Source organism: Argiope bruennichi, chromosome 1 (assembly GCF_947563725.1).
Source record: "Argiope bruennichi chromosome 1, qqArgBrue1.1, whole genome shotgun sequence".
Classification (NCBI taxonomy): domain Eukaryota; kingdom Metazoa; phylum Arthropoda; class Arachnida; order Araneae; family Araneidae; genus Argiope; species Argiope bruennichi.
The window spans coordinates 63,202,907-63,220,610 of record NC_079151.1 but is presented as its reverse complement, the minus strand read 5'-3'; the positions used below and the strand labels follow the sequence as shown (position 1 = coordinate 63,220,610).

The 17,704-nt window shown below is 25.8% G+C and overlaps 1 protein-coding gene across 3 annotated transcripts in view; it reads right to left on the bottom strand.

Moving 5' to 3' along the window:
- Window positions 1-17,704, bottom strand: part of LOC129966136 (cyclin-dependent kinase 11B-like) — a 29,747-nt gene that overhangs the window by 3,171 nt on the left and 8,872 nt on the right. Inside the window, exons 1-11 of one of the 3 annotated variants that reach the window (XM_056080527.1) lie at window positions 17,275-17,550; window positions 16,848-16,978; window positions 13,934-14,055; window positions 13,177-13,450; window positions 10,411-10,523; window positions 8,014-8,184; window positions 7,103-7,243; window positions 4,272-4,346; window positions 3,508-3,711; window positions 1,960-2,081; window positions 199-304 (exon numbers count right to left, since the gene is read on the bottom strand). In XM_056080527.1, the coding sequence (XP_055936502.1) occupies window positions 199-304; window positions 1,960-2,081; window positions 3,508-3,711; window positions 4,272-4,346; window positions 7,103-7,243; window positions 8,014-8,184; window positions 10,411-10,523; window positions 13,177-13,450; window positions 13,934-14,055; window positions 16,848-16,978 (1,459 nt within the window). In that variant the 5' untranslated portion in view covers window positions 17,275-17,550. Of the gene's footprint in view, window positions 1-198; window positions 305-1,959; window positions 2,082-3,507; window positions 3,712-4,271; window positions 4,347-7,102; window positions 7,244-8,013; window positions 8,185-10,410; window positions 10,524-13,176; window positions 13,451-13,933; window positions 14,056-16,847; window positions 16,979-17,274; window positions 17,551-17,704 lie in introns of those variants that run through there. The other 2 variants (XM_056080543.1, XM_056080535.1) reach the window with 2 other exon arrangements.

Below are 17,704 nucleotides of genomic sequence, written 5' to 3'. Positions count from 1 at the left end.
TAATAAGCATCCCTAATGTAGGATCCCTACATTAGGGATGCATGAAACACTTCATGTAGTAAACGTGAAGAAAAAATTTTAAATACAGAAATTAACAAAATTTTACATTTTGTATGCTATTTTTATTTATAAACAGCATAAAATGAAAGATAACCCTATATTATATTAATATAAATAGATAAAGGAAGAAAAACTCACCCACTAAAAATGGCTGCTTCATAGTTTCCATTAAACTTTTTAAATCATGTTCAACGTAATCCATCACTATATATATTTTATCCATATTACTTCCAACAACAATTTCCTGAAATTAATTTTTTAAAGAAATTTGAACTACTCAATACAAACAATGTTCAATACATACATATATTTAAGGTTAAAAATTTTTTAATGAACACCAGGGTACTTAATGATACCTAATTTTGAGGAGGAGATAAATTTAAAGAAGTCGCAATATATATTACATACAAGATATACAAGATACATAAATAAACTCCGAACTTTAAGTTATTGTTTTAAAAAAAGCAACTATTGCATCAGTTAATAGGTTCTAAAGAATGCCATATACAGCAAATAAAACATTTAATAAATTACTTAAATAGTGGTGTCGTGCAGCAGTGATAAAAAAAAAAATATATTTATTGAACATGCCATAAACCTACATACATTCAAAAATATAAAATTTTATTTAAGAATCATAAAATTCTTAATCTGTTGCATTGTTGTTAAGTTAAATATTCAATCAGTTTATTTTAAATAGAAAATTTGAAGTATTTTGTATCAAGAATTTAAATATTTTTAAAAACATAACTAGACTAAGCACTATATATTTGATATTAGTTTTTAGCAAGCGGACATAAGCTAATTATGGAGAAAATGGGACAAAAATAGAAAACAAATTGCACTGCAGTATATTAAAATTACAATATTTTTTTTTATTCAAAACAATATTGATAACTTAAACATTTCATAAGTTTTAGAGTTCCAAATAACTTCTCATAAGATACAGCAAAAAAAAAAAAAAAGCAGTGTGCTGTTTACACCATACCAATTACAAATATATGTATAAGCAACAACTCGGAACAAATTCAAATTCATACAGCAGCATATGACTACTATGCCAAATGTTTAAATTCGAAAAGTAAATGAATTATTCTAATGTAATGTTGTAATCTTCCTGATATGCTTTTATATTACTTTTCCACAATTTATGAATACACAAGAAATAAAATATAGATTGAATAATTCAAGCAAACAAAAAGATTGCAGCATCCATTCAATTTAAATTAGTGTTATAGCATTAGCATCAAACAATTTGTTAAACTTAACCTGAATTTTTCTTCAGAACAGTAATAGTAATCATATTATCATTTGGAATATATATATTGCTTGTTTTCAAGAATGATTTTTGTTAGATTACTGAATAAATAATTTTTAATATGTAATTTCAGGTTTTGAATCACATCATATCTGATTCATCAAATTTTTAAGCATTCATTTAATTTCATTTATTATTTAAATATCTAATTCTGAAGATAAAGAGATGGATTTCTTAAAATTCAACAAAGCAAAATGAATTAATTTTATATAATTTAGTTTTCTTGTGGTGTCCCCCCCCCCCCAATTCTGAATTTGTTAAGTGAAAGATATAAAAATTCACTACCAATTAAAAATGCAAATGACAATTCTTGTTAATTATTAGCAATTAAATTAGTTAATTTCATTTTTTATCACTAAATTTGTTATACTTTATAAATTTGCTAAAAATTATTAAATGATTTTTCATAATCCTAAAATAACCTCACTTTTTTGAAACATTTAAATTAATGATAAAATAAATGATATTTTTATAAGAATATTTTAATTTGCAAAAGAATAACAATGTAAAATCATATTTATATAAATTTTATATTGCTTACAAAATTAAAAAGAAAAAAAAAGCAATGAATAAATGCTTACTCGCACTGTTACAATATTAGGATGCTGTGCTTTTAATAAAGTATTTATTTCTCTCAGAGATGTTATAGGAAAACCTTCCTTCTCCTTTTCCATTTTCAAACGTTTTAGAGCAACAATTTCATCTAGAATAATAATGATATCTCAGTTAAAAAATATTTTATCAAAAATATAAAAGATTGCTCACTTTTTACAATTTTGAAATTCTATTAAAAACAAAATTGTATTTAAAACTAAACAAAATTACACCAATTAATAAGTAATAGATATTTTGAATATTTATGAAACAATAAAAACCCCATACATATTGAATATTAATTAGGAATTTTATAACTAAACAGAGTAGAAGTCTGCATTGTCTAAATATCTTTCTTTATATAATTTTCAACTTTTTTTTTAAATTTACTGAATTAAAATATATTTTTAATTTAGAGCTATTCCTGTTTAAGGATCCATTTTTCACTACAGGAATGGAATTTAAAATATTCGTCAGAGGACTGAGAGTTAAGCGGAAGATTCATATTTTCATTAGGTTAGAAAAATCATAGCACCATATCTAAGTACAAATGTAAAAAAACTGGAATGAGATGTTTATGAAGATCTTAAATAAATCATATATCTTGTCTCAACCAACAAATGCAATTTTGTAATTTAAAACTCTCATGAACTAAATAAAAGTATTAAAGAATGTAATAAAATTGGCAGGTAATAGCTCATTATCACATACAGAAGCTATATAAACTGTACAAATGTAAGTTATGATACAAACATATAAAATACTGATACAAATATATTCATAAATAATTAGATAATTTGACATAAGTTATGGCATAATAAACAAACAATTTACAAATTAATGAGCCTATATACTGTTATATAGAATGAAAATATACAAGCCTTCAAGTTATTCTAATCATTGATTAAAAATGGAATACAATAATTGACAATAAATCATATTCTAAAAACTAAAAATTGTTTTTTGACACATTAGTTCACGGCAAATATATAGGGAGATCGTTCTTAATTATTTTTCGATATCATACTTAAACAAAATAGCTTTCTTCTGAAGTCGTACCTCCAAAATAAACTTTTACTTTAATCAGTTGAAAATTATACTCTTTTCAAAATATATTTTTCAACCCAACCTAACAAATCATAAGATTTTTATTTCATTTAAGAAATTTTTCACTATGAACTATTTTTTGCATTTGTTTTAAATTATATTTTTCATAATTTTAGCACAAATGCAGATAATTAACTCAATGTACTTAATATTAAAATATTTAATGAAAAAGCATGCCGGAAAATAAACAATTCAGACAAAACAAAACACACAATAAATTTCAACTTCCATTAATTTTTTTAAAAGTTTTATCAAACAACAAAGGTAAAATTTTAATAGTTATGCTCTTTGTATTAAAAGCTTAGCAAACAGAAAAATCTATATTATGGATGAACAAGTTGGACACAAAACACAATTAATATTGATATGAAACAAAGTATAGGGTGACAGAAAGAAAAGAAAAATGTTATTTAGAACAAAAATTTTACCTGTTCTCTTATCTCTAGCTCTATAAACAACTCCATATGTTCCTTCCTCAATCCTGTTCAAACAATGGAACTCTTCTACACTTCGACAACCTTGTATTGCTGGTTTGTAAGGGGCAGGTTCAGGAGCTGGAGTAGGAACTTCTTCTTTCACAGGGGATGTACTCTTCTCTGGTTCTGCCTCCTTTTTAACTTCACCCTCTTCTTCTAAAAAAAATGTTTATGCAGTTACATTCAAATTATTTACTATTAATTAAAACAAAAACTTAAAAGGCAATAATATAGATAAAATTAATAATAAAGAGAAAAATGCAAAGAATTCACTTAAAGGGTATAATATTTAAGAAAAATAATGATATACTTTAGCTTCATATAAAAGCAGAATGAAAAAAAAATAATTTCTTGCTACATTCAAATGAAAATGCATTCTAGAGGTAAAATTAAATTTATTTTTGAGAAATAGTAATTGAAATTATAAGAAGCTTAAGTTTATAAAACTTTTAAGATCTTAGCACAGAATTTCTACAAAAATTGGATTCTTGCTTAATTATAATTAAAAATAATACACAATACAAAATTTTCATACAAAAGCAATTCACTGTAATGCTTAAATGAAAAAAAAAAAAAAAAAAAAAAAAAAACATGAATTTTCTAGTGAATAAAATTTATAACAAAAAATTAAAATTAATGCAATAAAACTCCTACATGGATCTTATATAAATTTTAAATAATATAAGAAGATATAAGAAGCACTTTTTTTCCTATACCAGAAGTTTCTTCTACTGCAGCTTCTTCCTCCTCCTCTTCCTCTTCTTCTTCTCCTTTCGAATTATGACTGGAACCTGTAAAATTAAAATGAAATTTATGGTGAAATTACAACAAAATTTAAATAATAAAAATTTATAAATATTAATGCATCATAAATTATTTCAAAATTAATTATGGTTATTCAAATCTTTATTTCTGATCTATTCAATGTTTATGAATATTTCAACTGAAAAGTAGATTAATATAAAATCAGAATAGAATATTTTTTTTTAAAAATAATCTCTTCTCCTTTCAGCATAAATAAATCTATGTTATTATTTTCTTTCAAATAACCTAATAAGTTTAGCATTTGTGTCTTTTGCTTCAGTCATTTATGGGAAATATGGGACACAAAATTCATTATTTATATATATATATATTTAAATTATAATTTGGTAGAAAATATAGAATTTGTTTGTAATAAAAAATCAATAATTTACAATAAAAATAATAATCTTGATAAAAATATTGATTACAATCCAAATTAACTTTTCATTTGGTCTGTAACTCCAGTGATATTTTAAATTCAAATTTATATAAATATGTCATTCAATCTGCATATCTAGGTAAACTGTTTATCACACAAGGAAATATTTTGTGTTTTCTAGGGGGAAGGGGAATCTACATTTGCTTTTGGTTCTGTACATGCTTTCCTTCTCATATTAATAATTCCATACATTTTTTCAAATAGATAATATAATTTAAAGAAAAGTATTTTCAACTAATCTTGTGTATTATTGCCAAACATTAGTGAACTCAATAATTAAATACTATAATGTTATATACAAACATAAAATTTCTCTAGTGAATGTGTAACAGAAGAAATTTCAAAAGTGAAATTTGTTTTATCAAAATACATTTTAGAATTTTGAAAATAGGAATAGGGATTTTCTGCTGCAGAAAAATAGTAGAAGCTCTTCCTTTCTCGCTGCTTATCTATTCACACCCTATCAGACAAAGCCGTAAATTATAAAGAAACCTTCATCAGAAGAAGAAAAATGTGGTCCCAGCATTTCCCATTGTGGTCTCAAACATTTCTTCCACATCTGAATCTTGTATACAGAATGAAATTGTCTGTTGCAACAATATGGCTGATGTACTAAAGTGAACTATAAAATGCCAATTGAATCATGCCAATGAAAAACCAATAAAAAAACCCAGTAATGTTTCCAAGATAAACTGCAAAGATCCATTGATCATTAAAGAAATATTTAGCATGAAAAGAAATATTCTAGTAAGATATACTTACAATAATGCAGCAGCATTCTTTTCATATTTGTTGTTCTATACACATACATTTAAATTTGTCCTGACAATATACTTGTAAAAATGTCTAGTTAAATGTTTCTTATTAGTATAAATATTTTGAAATCAATAGAAAAGCTACTTGGGTTGCAGTTTTCATAATTTTTTTTCTGCACATTAACCATTTATTTCATACTTTTTGCATGTTTTCACTATGTGCATTGTTTTGTGTTGCAATTTTGAATTTCCTCTTTTTTTCCAATGGTCAATCACTTGGTCATTCCTGCCTCTTTTTTGCCTATAGGCTTCTACAGTGATTCAGTGCTGGAACCTCTTTTTTCAACTACCAAGCCTTTTTGATTAAATACTTCTGAAATTTTTAATAATTTCTCTTGTTTAATATATATATATATATACAGTACACTCCCGATTATCCGCGGAATTGGGTGGCGCGGCCGCCGCGGATAACAAAAATCGCGGATAATCCGAAAAAAGCTAAAAACGGATATAGCAAAAGAGAAAACATTCCAACTTTGAAACATCGTTTTATGTACAATAAAAGGTAAAATAAACAACAAGAAATGTTTAACTAATGCTTAATATTTTAGTATATCACTCAAAACTAACTTAAAATGCATTTTGTTAATAAAAACAGAAAAGTGCATTGTACTAACAAGAGGCGTCAAGGATACACAGAAAAATTAATACATATGTACTGTTTTAATACTGTAATGTATTATATAATTACAAAAGCATAACTGTAAATTTGCACCTTTTTGAAGAAATCAGTCATTTGTGTTTGCTTCTTGCTTTGGTAGCATTTTCTCTTTGCTTGGAAGCAAAAAAAAAAAAAAAAAAAAAAACTTAGTGCGGCAGGCGCGGATAATCGGGAGTCTACTGTATATATATATATATATATATATATATATATATATATATATATATATATATATATATATATATATGCTTGTATTTAAAAATTATATTTGTTGGACTGCAGCTTGGCATTATAAGATAGGAATCGTTTCAATATAACAATAGTATAGTTGTAGTTTTTCTTCATATTTCTCACTGATTTCTTAGCAATTATTTCTACTAACACTTTAAAAAATTAATGCAAAATTCAGCATTTATTGGTGATGTATATTTTCAATGGACCCATAAAACAATGAGGATGTCTTTTAAAAGTGTCATCTTCTGTCAAAGCTCAACTATATTTAACATTTTTATTCTATTTAAGAATGTCGGCAATGATATAAATATATTCTTAGAAGTTTGACTTTTAGATCTTGAGTTTCTTTTTTCAAGTTTACACAGAATTTAATTTAAATTCGTATTTTTTTAATACAAAAATACCTGCAGCAGTAAAGTATAGTCTAGCTGCATTTATTGGCAGCAATTATTTACATGAGTTAGGAAATACTTAAGTAACATGTAACTTTTGAATATGACAAGAAAAAATATCAATTCAGGAATTTATTGATTACATCATAAAATAACCTTTCACCCATCCACACAGTAAATCATATTAATAAAATATGCATACCTTCAGTATCACTTCCACTGCTTTCTGTATCACTTTCAGTATCATCTTTTTCATTTTCTTCTTCCTTTTCTTCACTTTGTTGATCACTCTCCTCTTCTTCCTCTACTTCTTTGTCTTCTTCATAATCCATAGGTTCTTCTTCTAAAATGGAAATTAACAAAACAAAATACTTTTTAGAACAATTATTCATTATCTTTTTATATAATTTTTTCTAGCATTTTTCTAAGCCATTTGTTTTTTTCTTTTACAAAATTTTTACTTTTAATTTTATAATTTAAAGAAAATTTTATTTGACACTACTAAACAATAATATAAACCTAATAACACTTTAATGGCAAATACCTATAGTATCTTTAAAAAAATATTCTATTTATGTAACACAGAATAGCTTGAAAACCATGGATAAACTTAGCTATAAAAATATTTTCTTGAAAAAAAAAAAAAAAAACTCTTGCCCTTAATTGCAAAAATTAAAATTAAATATTTCCTTTAACCAGTGATGTTCTAACACATTAATATTTATTATTCCTTAACCATATTGATTAAGTTCCCTTTTTTTTACAATAAAATTACTAATTGTAAGTAATAAAACCTATCAATTAAAAATAATGATATCTTAAAATAAAATAATTTTTCTGATTATGCTTTTAATAAGTTTAAAAAAACTGCAAATGTCCTCTTTTGACTGAGTTTTCAGTTCCGTACTTTCCCTCACCCTTTAAAAAAGTGTTATTTTTGTCAATAAATGTGTGAAAAATTTATGCATTTAAAATATTAATGCAATCAAGAGAAAAATATTTTAATAGTAGGATCTACTGAATTATTCAGTATGATAATAAAATATATCATCATTATATATAAAAAAAAAAAGGAAATGAGAAGGGGGGGGGGAGATTTGCAGAATTACAAACCCATAAATGCAAGTGGGAGAGCTTTTTTATCCTTTTCTATATTTTCAGAAGGAATTTCATCTTGTTCTTTCGGAGATGTACGAAATCTTTCTAATCTCCGTTCTTTCTCTTGCTGTATGCGTTCTTTTTCCCGTAATTTTTCTCTCAAGTCTCTGCCAGAAGACTGGCTATCTAAAAATGAAAAAATTCAAAATTTATATATTTATTGAGCATACAGCAATAATTATTTAATATTAATTCATTAATTTCTCAGAATTTAAAATATTTGAATGTCAATTTTTTAATATAATCCAGATGCAATTAAGACCTTTTCCAAAGTTATTGTTTCACATTTTTTATTTGATTTAATATAGTAATATAAATACAATGCAGAGAAAAACTTTTTAAAGTGAAAATTTCATCCCAAATTATATCTTTCTTACAATTTTTACAACAGAACCACCAAAATTAATTCTTTATTGACAGTTATTTTACAAACATTTATCTTTGTATATTCAGAATGGGTTAAAAAAAATCTGAAGTTGTTTAAAAGAAGAAAAGTCACAAATTAATAATATTAAAAAAAATATAAGAAAACTAATATGAATTACACATCACACAAATCAAATGACTTTTTTTTTTTTTTTTTTTGAATTTTTAACCATGTTCCTACATGTTCAACATTTAATTGCAGATGTTAAATATTCAGCATACTACAGATAAAAATAAAATGTAATGGTCAAAAGCATTGTGTATTCACAAATTACTTTCAAGTGAATTTTAGATTTTCATTATCAACAACTCACAATTCACTTGCAACTTATCTTTGAGCTGCCAACAATTTTATCGTCCTTAATCCTTTAAGAATTTATTTAAATCAGATTTGTAATAGTATATTCTATTTTCTGTACACATACACTTTTTTCTTCCAATACTTGCACATTTATACAAACAGCTCTAAATCTAATACTTCTACTGGTTGCATTTTTGTTTATAAGAATGTTATTTCTAAATAGCAAGCCTCATGACTTCATCTCTTCTATTTCAATGTCAGAATTAACAGCATTTTATATAGAGATATATTTCAAAGGAGGGAAAAGAACCAATAAAAGGTATTATTTATTCTCAATCTTTTAAGAGTATTAGGATCTCTCAGAAGTGCAAATAATTCACATAAGCTTATCTGGAAACAATTGCAATCCCATTTGTATAAGAATGATTTTAATGAATTATTCTTTTGAATTCCTGCCCATGGCAGCACAAAGATAATTAACAGGCCTAGAAGTAGATGACTAACTACATGAAGTAAAACTTCACTTTCAGAGACTTCTGTATTCAGCCGGAAAAAGAAAGTGAATTTAAATATGTAATTGTCTTCACATCTTATGCAAAAATATTTGCTTTTTGTTGAATTTCAAACAATTAGTAGTCTATGGAATATCCTTCAGATTATCAACTGAATGCTTAGTTTTTATAAAGGCAGTATAAAAGTTTAAATCTCTGATTATAACTTCTTTTCTAGTTAGAGACAAACTTCAAGGTAAATCATTCATGATTCTGAAAAACAGTGATATTTTAAAGCAATTTAAATTTATTTTCCCCTTATTCTATATTATTTCAACAAGAATTTCATAGATATTAAATTTCATTTTCATATTTAAATCTTTTTGATGCAGCACATCCTAGGAAAGAATCTTGTACCAGGAAAAATGCACAACCATGCATCTATCAATGCCATCATATTTTATTCTTAAAATTTCAGAATAGACAAAGAAAACAGATGCTGATACAAGAATTACATTATTAAAAAGCCAAACCAGAAATAATCAACAACCTTAATTTTAATTATATAGAAGTAGAATAAAAATTGAATCAAAAGATGAATCCAACCTGAAGATTTTATCAAGGATCAAACAGGGATTCAAAGTAGGAATTTTTTTTTTCAGTATGGGGTCTGACTTTAATCCAAATATTGACCCCTCGTGACCCAAAAAATGGAGGTTTTTGGAAGACAACAATTAGTATGCACAATATAGATTCAAAGGTTATTACTTCTGATTTAGATAGTTGGATAGGATATAATTTGAAAGAAGAAAGACACAGTATAATGAAATAAATATGAGTTAATGAGATCTGGCTTCACTCTTTCTGTTAGTAAACAATGAGAAAGCTACATTCTTAAGTCAAATGGAGAATAATTCTTGTATGAAGTATGCATTTAAATTAAAAGTAGCTTGATGACCTTTCAGTAGCTCCAAAAAGTCTTTCAGATTTTGCAATTAATTTATAAAAATTCAATTATATTTTAGATACTTAATTTTATTAATATAAGCAAAAAAAAAAAAAAAAATTAATAATAAAAGTAAACAAAATAAAAACAGGATAAATAGATTGATAAAAATAAAATTATATTTATACCTTCTCTGTAAGCCCAAGACCTATCCATAGGTTCTCTATCTTGTTCTCTTTGTTTTTCAATGAAGAGTAATCTCTTTTTCCTCCATTCCATTTTTTTCTCTTCTAGTCTTTCACTAAAAATTATTAATAAAGAATGATTAACAACTCATTCAAAATTTGTAAAAATTAAATTGAGAATCAAAGGAACTTACAATTAAAATAAAGTATTATAAGTAATTAACTATTTTATTAATATTTTACTGACAAATGGTTACCCCCCTCCTCAGAATCTCAACCAAAAGATAAAAATATTACTAATGTTATGTGTCAGAAACCAATTAGTTAAGTTGTGGTTTAATGAGCTCCCAGTTACAGAATTTTGCAACATAACAAAAAAAAAATTCAGTTTAAAATGAAGGCAAGAAAAAATAAATCTCAAATCAATAAATAAACCCTGAATTAACAAATAATTTCAACAGCTCCCCACCACCGATTAAAAAAAAAAAAGAAGTCTGGGTTAGAAAAATATTGAATTGTTTTTCAAATGACTACAATATTTTACCTAGAGCAAATGAACAATAAGTGAGTCTTTGCTGATAAGTAAAAAGTCTAACCTGCCAAGCAGATTTCTCATAAGTAGGAAAGAAAATTCTTTTATTATTTCTCTCCATTGCACAATTCAGAAAAGTGAGAAGTATTGGAAGCTCAGTTTAGCAGAACATTTAATCTTTGAAACATTGAAAAACATGGCAATTTATCAGAAACAAAAAAGTTTTTTGTTGAGTGAAAAACTTTATAACAAGAATCTTGACAACAAGAGGCTTTAGCAGAATGCATTGTAATCTCCTAGTCATCATTAGCTATAACCGTCAAACAACAACAGAAATTGAAAAAGCATCACCAGAAAGTGGTGAAAAATTATCAAAAATAAGAATGTTAGTGAAAGCCACTCCCCTTTCTGTTCTTGTATCTAACCTAATAGAATGGCCCCACATCATTTGTGCCATGAAAATAGCTATCAATAGGTCTCTTATTGCAGGAAAAGCTCTTCAACTTTCCGAAAAACATAACGTAAAGACACTGTTCTGCCTCTAATGGTTGAATCATATATATATATATAACACTATTGGAATGAAAACATGGAGAAATGATACAAAACCAATGTTTTGGGTGCTCCATGTTTTATGAGACAATCTTGAGGCCAAGTTTTTAATTTAATTTAGTTACATTAATGCCCTGTTTTAAAGCAACACTAGGGCTATGTTAGCATGGACCTTGTAAATCTGAACCGCAATCAGAAGACGAGGATGACATCTGATCTGACACCCCCCTCTCCAAACTTCCACACCACACCAGCAGGAGGACGTTTGGCCCCCAAAGTATTTAACATGCATCAGACCTGCTTACACAACAATTTTATGGTGGAATCAGGTCTCGAACCTGAAAACCCTTAAGTTCCAAAGCTGAAACCTTGAGACATAAAACCACCATGGCCCCCAAGTTTTTAAATATAAAACTGAAAAATGCTTTCAAAAAGTGGAATTTCCAGTCCCACAAGTATAAAGTATGAAAATAACAAAGAAGTCATCTTTCCATTTGACTATTCAAAAGAAGTTGTATGGAAATATGTTACTCCCGGGATAGAATTTAATGATTATATCACAAGTGATGACAGACAAAAATGATTTATTGGAACTAATGAATATTGATTCTGATGTAGAAATCAATAGTGAGATTAATATTAAAATTCTTACTTTTTATGATGCTTTACATGGTTTAAATAGGTGAAAGCATACTTAATGAAGTAAGATGAAAACAATGTAATATTTTCTTCTCTCTATAAGCCAGGAATCAAAGAAATTGTCAAATATTACTCAGTATAAAATCTAAAATTATAAATTAACTAGTGCTTAATTTCCTTTTTGGCATTTTTAACTGCTGAATAATAAATATACAATTCCTTATAGTGGATATTTTTGTGTAGTTGCTTATTACGGCTGTTTTATAAATGCATAATTTCTTTTTTACTCTGGGGCCTGATGTTATGAATAATTCCGAATTTAATAAATGGAATTTTTGTCCCAATAAAATGGTTAAATTTAAGAGGACTTATGGGAACTACTAAAACTAATTTTCAGGTAAAGGACATGAAATAAAAACTAATCAACAATAGTAATCATTGTAAAATATTAATCCTGCATACAAACACAAAAACATATCTTCAACTAAAAAGAAAAGTTATATATATATATATATATATATATATATAAAAAAAAAAAAAAATAAAAAAAAACAGATATACATATTCTCCTATAGCAAGAAATATTAGAAAATTTTAATAGCAATGAAACACATCACATAGAATGACATAAGAGAAAATGAGGGAAACCTAACTGTGTCAGCAAATTACTTTTTGAAACTATATAAGTTCCAAATATTTTCTCACAAATCCGTTTTTTGCTTTCTGCTTTCCTATTTTATTTGCAACAGTGTATAAAATCTTGACAAAAAATAAAAATTGAACTACGCCAATAAATCATGAATAAACATTGTTAAAGAATTCCACACCTGTTTCGTCAAAGAATTTTTTACATGCATACATGCGCACACACTTGTATATATAGTTCCAATTAATCTGCATACATGCAGAATTTAGTTAGTATCCTAAATAAAGTAAACAAACTTTCTGACTTCACACTGTCCAAAATATCCAAACATAAAATAGATAAAGTATTATCAAAACAATATCATTCTAAAAATAATTTATATAGGGAAAAAAAAACTTACAGGTGTCTTTCATCCTTGCTTTTGTCACTAGATCTATCCCTAGAATCACGGACATCCTTTTTCACCCTAATTTCCCGAATGTCACGGATATCCGATAAATCTCGAACATCCATATTTTTTCGATAGTCTCGTTCCTTTGATCTAGATCCATCATCCCTATATCTTACAGTGCGATTATCAGCATCTCTATCTTTTCGTCCAGGCTCTGTTTGCCAAGTTCGGCCCTCACGGCGAGAATTTCTATCATGACTTCGATGGTGATCCCTTCTTCTTGCTAAAAGATTAAATTAATTTTAAGCCTAAAGATTGCTATTTGACAAGGCATTATCAAACTGCATTTTAAATATAACAAATACCTGAAGTTACAATTTAAAAAATTAATTTATAACTACAAATGCAAAACAAGGATGTGGAAAGAATAAAAACTCATAGAAATTCACAATTCTTTTTAAAATTAATATAATTCAATTAAGCAAAAAAGGGGGGGGAGGGTATTTTGAAATTCTTGATTCACAATGGATTAAAATAGTGAGTGTATAGCTATCAATTGATACCTAATATAATACCATAAATAATACTATATAATAAATGAAAATCTGGAAATAATTTTTAATATTAATTAATATGTATATTTCCAGAATATATATAAACCAAAATTATTTTAACTAATATTTGATACATTTAAAATTAGCAAATAAATAATTTATAGACAAGTAATTTATTTTTCTCTAACAAAAAACATTATTCACAAACTTACAATCATGTTTCCTCGAATGTCTACTTTTCTTTCTGTCATCACGACGAGTGTCCCGTGATTTAATAGATGCCTGAGGAGGTTTAATGTCTAAAGAATCATCTCCTTCATCCTTAGAGCTTTCACTGAAGAGAACATTAATATAATTAACATACATATACAATATATACTAAAGATAATCACATTTGAAATATAGAAATAATTTGAAAGAAATGGAATTACAAGAAAATGCATAATTCTATATATTAAAAGATTAGATGTTATTTGAAATAATGAAAGATAACTTTGAAATTCTTAGATTGTAAAATAAATTATAAAATCCAAAATTGATTTTAACGAGCCCCACACGTCACTAGTGAAATGTTCAAAACCAAAATAGAGTCTAGGAAGAACATTAACTTCAATTTGATTTATATGAGAAGCATATGATGTACAGAAAAGAAATGACATGAAGATGTGCCAATCTATGTCTCGATACCAGAAGAAAGAAAAATTTGTTTCTAAGATTACTAAGAGATTCTGATATAAATTTCTTTGATATGTGTCAACTAACGAAAGGGAATCTTAGTTATCTTTTTAAAAAATAGGTAATATGAATGTAGGTAATATGAATTTTTATTCCTTCGCTCCCAGCATGGGAATCAACGGTCAGCAATTTTGTTAAGCACATGTTAGAAATAACTAAATAAAAAGTGGATATTGAATCAGGAAATAAGAGAACATTTTAGAATGATGTTAATATGGGCTAATCTAAGATAAAATTAGAAAATTAATTTGAACTTAAATTAAGAGATATCTTTACACATACATACGCATGTGATGTCTCTTAATTTCCTATTTTTTATCTCAAATTAGTTTGCGTTACTTTATTCTAAAATTTTCTCTTATTTCCTAATCCAAACCTCACTTTTTTTATTTATTTATTTCCAACAAACATTCCAAAAATTGTTATTTCTTTGCTTCCCACACTATTCTTCCAAACAAAAGAATAAAAATCCCCGGCACCTACAGTGTCAAAAGATTAAGAAAGTTTATTCCATAACATTTCATTCCAGTTGGCTTTCAGTTGGTTTTCATTTTTATTTTCAAGCCAAATATATCCACAACTTGGTATATTTGACTTACTTATACACAACAAATACAAACTCAAATATAAAATTTTATTCGTATAAAGTGAACACTTCATCAATTGAAATTCTATTTCTTGTTGAAAAGAGTAAAAAACATAATTTTCACATTTCTCATCAGTATTACGTTTTTACCTTTTCATAATAATTATATAAATTTATATAAAAATTTCTATCACATTATATATGTACATAAACTTAAATCACCACACAAAGTATATAAATATAAAAAGATTTCTCTTAATCTAATTTAAATCCTACTTAATTTCCTATTTTTATCTCAAATTGATCCATATTAGTTTATTCTAAAATATTCTCTTATTTCCTGATCGAAATCCCACTTATTTATTGAATTATTTCAAACTTGCACACTAAAAGATTAAACATTATAAAAAAAGTTTAACACCTATCTTGCATTTTTTTTTAAGTATTTGAAAAGCACAAACTGCAAGCATAACATTTCACAGTAAAAGGAGTATATATATATATATATATATATATATATATATATATATATATATATATATATATATATATATATATATATATATATATATATAAAGAATAGCATAACTTGTTATTACAATAATTATCAGTGACAGATGTGCTTAGTTCTAAATTGAAAGATATTTATTTTCCCATTATAACTCTAAATTGGATACTAAGTCATTTTATTTTCAGACAAATGGTAAAAAATACAATAATTTTTCATATGTTGGAAAATAAGTATTTGAATAAAAATTCTTTTCTGTATAATTGATAAGAATATGGAATGAAATATAAATAAAATTAAGTACAATTTTATTATATTTGTAAATGAAATTGCAAGACAAAAGGATTATTTCTATTCATACACACAAGTTTCAAAGTAAATAAATACTTGGTAAACATTTTAACTACCACAAAATATGCCAATCAAATAATTTTTTTTTCTTTTTATTATTTTTATGTGGATGTTTCCTAAAGTTAAAAAAAAAAAAAATTGTCTTAATTAGTGTAAGTGTTTTTTTTTAAAAAAAAAATCACATTATAACACCTTTCTGCAACAAGGAAAATTTCTAAATTAAAATAAAATTGTAGACAAATGGATTGTTTCATAGAAATCAATAAAGGGAAATTTAAAAAAAAATGATTGAAATGCTTCACGAGACAACACTTTAAAATGTATTAGTGTAGAACATATAATATTTCATTAGTCTATAAAACATGATAAATTTATTCATTTGTGCATTTTTCAACAATTATAAAATATTAAATTCATTGGCTGTATTTCTTTTTATGTGATAAGAATAATAAATACATACACATTTGTATTAAAAGTACTAATATACTAAAACCTTAAAAATAAAATAATAATTTATCTCCCAGTAAATTTTTCAATATTTTATAAAAGCAGATCTTTTTAGAAAATTTATAAAAAATTAAAAAATAAATAAGTAAAAAACATTTGTAATTCATTATATCTCCTTTTCAACAATAGGAGTTAAAGCTTAAGAATACAGCAGATTTTTTTTTTTTTTTTTGGAAATGGGATTCAAAGTATACCAAACATTAGAAAATTTGCCAAACCTCAAAAATAAAAAATATGGTTGCATATCCAAATTTAACAAATTACTTCCATTAAAAAATTAAAATTTGGAATTCGTATTTATTCTTTAGTCAGACTGACTATACAATTAAAAGAAAACTTGAAGTCCAGAATATCATATTCAAGAAGTATGATATTCTGAACTTCAAAAACTCAAGATTTTCACAATAAATTATTCCATAAAAACTTAAAACAACCATACCTCTCATGGTCTTCTTCATTAATAGTAGGTAACTCTTTCATATCTATATCCTTAACAATTTCTCCATCTTCCTCAGATTCAGATGCTGTTCCAGTTAATGGAATTGTACGTAAGTTATCATGGTAAGCCATCTAATAAAGAAGTTGACATCATAAGGATTAAAACTTAAATTAATGCACAAGAAAAGTTTCAATAATGCCACATAATTAATTTTCAAAATAAAGATGATTACTTTTGAAAAAATTGGACGTAAGATATTCTGAAAATAATAGTTTTTCACCATTAATAAATCTTATTTCAGTTTGTATTAGGGTTAGACAAAGTGATTCCAAGCAAGTTGGAATAGAAATCTGGAACTGTATATTTACATTAAAGCATTTTAAAACATGAGCATATCTATTTTATCAAACACAACGAATGAACTTACTTTGTAATTTTGATTCAAATCTTTAAAAATGTTTATTTTAATACGTTAAAGCATAAAAGAAAGTTCATACACTCCAGGTCTAGGATGTTTTAAACATGTGTCTTGGAACCAGAAAATGGGAAGCAGGCACAACAACGTTAAAATAGCCAAAATTACAATGTTCACTTTACTTTGTCAATCTCTGCACAAAATTGTTCTCTAAGCAAGTATCTTTAATAATTTAATCCATAGATATAAATAAAACCATAATCTCACTTCTACAGACACATAGCAGACACAATCAAATTTCAAAACAAACTTTGAGCGCGGTTGATTTGCGAGTTAACTGTTTGTTGAATGAAACTATATAAATTTTCTATGCAGAAAGTAACTTTCTATACTTTGACTCACGTTCAACAAAAGTTCTGAATATACCATAATAATAAACGTG